The sequence below is a fragment of the Chinchilla lanigera genome, unplaced genomic scaffold (genome assembly GCF_000276665.1).
Source record: "Chinchilla lanigera isolate Chin_1 unplaced genomic scaffold, ChiLan1.0 scaffold00053, whole genome shotgun sequence".
In the NCBI taxonomy this organism is placed as follows: Eukaryota; Metazoa; Chordata; class Mammalia; order Rodentia; family Chinchillidae; genus Chinchilla; species Chinchilla lanigera.
In genome coordinates this window covers 13,397,574-13,401,505 of record NW_004955454.1, presented here as the reverse complement: position 1 = coordinate 13,401,505, position 3,932 = coordinate 13,397,574, and the positions used below count along the sequence as shown (strand labels likewise).

The 3,932-nt window shown below is 46.6% G+C and overlaps 1 protein-coding gene across 1 annotated transcript in view; it reads right to left on the bottom strand.

Annotated features, from left to right (window-relative positions):
- Positions 1 to 3,027, bottom strand: part of Mrpl15 (mitochondrial ribosomal protein L15) — a gene marked incomplete at its 5' end in the record, with an annotated part of 5,875 nt that extends 2,848 nt beyond the window's left edge. Inside the window, 2 exon segments of the mRNA XM_013520245.1 lie at positions 1,826 to 1,991; positions 2,873 to 3,027. Coding sequence (XP_013375699.1) covers positions 1,826 to 1,991; positions 2,873 to 3,027 — 321 coding nt within the window.
- Positions 3,028 to 3,932: the final 905 nt, after the last annotated feature.

Genomic DNA, 3,932 nt, shown 5'->3' with positions numbered 1-3,932 from the left:
TAATAAAAGAAATCTACAAGGTTTTTCTATCATTACATGCTTTAAATAATAAAAAAAAATCTACAAGGTTTTCTATCATTACACGCTTCCCTCTCGTGGCCACTAGGCTGCTGCCTGTGCGCTATATAAAAGCAGCAGTGGTTGATGAACAACACACAAAAAATTTTTGCCGTATAAACTCCCGGCCAATTACTATAAACAGAAAACTTTACTGCAATCGAGAGTAGAATATGATATATTCCTTTCCCTAATCCTTTTGTTTGTTTTGGGTTTTGGTTTTTGAGACAAGGTCTCGCTATGTAGCTCAGGCTGGCCTTGAACTCACAGCAATCCTCATGCCTCAGCCTCCTGAGCACTGGGATTATAAACGTGCACCACTGCAACCTTTACGCCCATAAATATCAACTGAGCGACTATCACGTACTAATAGTTCCAAAACTGAAAATACAGCGGTCAGATTACCTGAGCTCAAGGGAATTTACACTCTATAGTGATGAAACGTGAGTAGATAATAAATGCAAATGTTCATAAACGTTCAAAACAGATGTTTTGGGCAGAGTAAGGCAGACGATGCGAGCGCAAGGTGGGGCAAGCGCCCCGTCACAGCGGGCTGTCACAGGAGACCCTCCGACACGCTGAGCGTGGGCAGACTCCGAGGTCGGGGAGTAAGCGAAGCAGCCCAGAGACGCACACTCCAGGGCGAGGGGCTCGGTCCCTCGAGGCAGCACCTCAGCTCTCCCAAGTGATGCCCGAGAGCACAGCTCAAACTGGACGAAAACGAGGGCGGAGTGTTAACTCCCGCGACCCCTCCCTTCTCAGCTCTGCCTGCCTCGTTTCCATTACTCAGTCAGCCGCGGCCCAGAGAGTGAAAGGGAAATCCCGGGAATAAACACTTCCTGAGTTTTCGACTGCGAGCTGAGTGGTGTGGTGCAGTCTCGCGCCCAGGACACAGACCGTCCTTTCCACGGCGCCCGCCTGCGGCCCGCCAGCCTCTGCAGTGTCACAGCTTCCGCCCCAGTGATTCTTTCTGACCTAGTAACGGGCCCAAAGTGCACCCACAGTGACAACGGCAATGCAGATCCGCCAAAGAAGCCATAAAGTTCCTTCTTTCAGTGAAAAAGCAACAAAATAAAACAAAAAACCCCAACTCATTAAGGGAAGAAACAAATTTTTTTTCTTTTTTGGTTTTCTGAGACAGGGTCTTGATGGGCAGTTCAGGCTGGCTTTGCACTATGTAGCCCAGGCTGACCTCAAACTCAAGTGATCCTCCTGCTCCAGCTTCCCAAGTGATGGGATTACAGGCATGCGCCACCACGCCCAACTACGGGAAGAAAAGAAAACTTTTTTTTTTGTCTTCTTGAGACAGGGTCTCGCTCTGCAGTTCAGGCTGGCCTTGCACTCACTTTAGCCCAGGCTGGCCTCGAATTTGCAACGATCCTCCTGCCTCAGCCTCCTGAGTGCTGGGATTACAGGCGTGCGCCAGCACACCCGATAGAGAAAAAAATCTTATGCTAAAATTACTAAGATCTGTGGTAAGCTATTGATATTGACTTATGTGCCTAATTTATAAACTAATGTTTTTTGGTACTGGGAATGGAACTCAGGACCTTGTGCTTGCCAGGCAGGCGTTTGTGCCGCTGAGCTATATCCCCGGCCCTATATAAACTACTCTTACCACAGGTACATATGTAAAGGAAAAACCATAGGTTGTGATGATATCCATGGTTTCAGGCACCCCTCTGGAATGGGATAAGATGGGAACTGCTATATGTAGAAGTAAAAGGCATGTTTCTATGTAACACCCAAAGACCTAATGCAGACTTACCTCCTCGACCAGCTGGACGCCATAGTCCCTTTTAAGTGGCTGGATGGTCACACCTCTCCCATTGACAAGCTGGGTTAAGTCAATGGGTTCAGTAGGATCAACTCGACCCAAGTCAATAAGATACTGTAGTCTCTTCAGACTCAAAGGCTGGTACTGACGTCTGAAGCTATGATTGAAGAAAATAACAATTGGAAAATAAAAGTAAATTTTCCTACAACTTCTCCAGATCAACTCAAAGCTTTGTCCTAAGTTTTTCTCCATCTTTTTTGATGGTTTGACAAAACAAAACCCTCCTTACTACCTCACAAACAAGCAATATTGATGGACTTAGTAAAACTAAAAATAATTTGCCTCTAGAAGTGCTTAGTTTACTCATACACACAAATAAATAAATTTACAAAAAATGTTATCATCTGAGGGCACGGTGATATACACCTGTAATTCCAGCACTCAGGAGGCTGAGGCAGGAGGATCGTTGCAAGTTCAAGGCCAGCCTGGGCTACAAAGTGAGTTCAAGACTAACCTGAACTGCATAGTGAGACCCTATCCCAAAAAGACAAAAAAAAAAAAAAAATTATTGTCTGAATTATACAGTGAGGGTCTATAATGGGCAGATATATTATCTGTATCTGTGTGTATCTACATATGATTTTTTTATTGCCGCTCCTTTAAGCAATCATAAGAACAGGCACAATCCCCATTTTGCAGGTCTGACTATGGCCGGGCTTTCGCTGTTTCATTACTGAAAATGATTCAGAGAAACAAGAGCAAAAGAGAAGTTTGGTTTGAAATGATTTTTTTTTTTTTTTTTTTGTCTTTTTGAGACAGGGTGTCGCTATGCAGCTCAGGCTGGCCTTGAGCTCACTTTGTAGCCCAGGCTGGTCTGGAACTCGAAACAATTCTCCTGCCTCAGCCTCCCGAGTGCTGGGATTATAGGTGTGTGCCACCATGCCAGGCTGAAATGAATTTTAAATTACTACAAATCTATTTTTAGGTGATTCTCAGCGGGAATCAGGGGTTTGTACTTCAAAACCAGAGCAACGTTACCTATGTCCTTCATTAAATCCGTATTTGGGGATTCGGAGGTAAAACGGTGTCTGGCCTCCCTCAAAGCCCAGCCTGGGCCGGGTTCCTCTTTGCCTTTCTCCTTTATGGCCTCGGCCACATTTCCTACCTCTTCTGCGACCTCTTGGTCGTCTCTCCTAAAAGGAAAAAAAAACCGTTTAAGATATTAAGATGTACTTGTAAAAGCTGTATTCCACCTTATTGCTGAGTATTGGTGGTTATGCCACTCACTCACCCAACCCCCAGCACTAGCTGATGCTGCTGTGCGTCCCGGTTCTGGCTGCTCCAGTACCCAGGCACCCCATTCGCACCTCTGCCTCCGAAGGCCTGGCAGTTCTTGCAACCAAAGCACAGCAATGTTTCAAAGATAAAGTTCCAAAAATAAGGGGTTGGCTATGACCAGACAGGGACTAAAAATATCCTAGAATTAAACATACAAAACAAGCTTCAATGAATTGTGAAGAAAAGGTTTTTACTTTGGAATTAATTCTAAGTATGTAACTGCGACACATTACTTGGAGACTAACATTTTCCTTAAACTTACTATCACTTCGGGGAAGCAACAAGATCATTGCGTCGACCGTTAAAATGACCACAGTTTATGCAGTAAACCGCGGGAGTAAGACAATTCACATCTTCCTAAGGGCGACTGATACATTTTCTAGGAAAGGACTTGACTTTAAATGCAATTTTGTTTTTTACTGCTGCTGTTGTCTTTTTGAGACAAGGTCTTGCTGTGCAGTTCAGGCTGGCCTTGAGCTCACTTTGTAGCCCAGACTGGCCTCGAACTCGCAACGATCCTCCTGCCTCAGCCTCCCGAGTGCTGGGATTACAGGCGTGCACCACCACGCCCGGCGTTAGACGCAAATTTGCAGCACATAGTCTCGCAGCTCCCCCGTCGTCCCGCGAGCACAGCGCGCTCTAAGCGCGCGCTCACTACGCGCAGGGAGCAAGCGCGAGGCCTCCCGGGCGGCGCGGGCTCGGCGACCTCCGCAACGCAGCGGCCGCCCGATGTCCCCGCGGCCCCCCGCCACTTACCGGC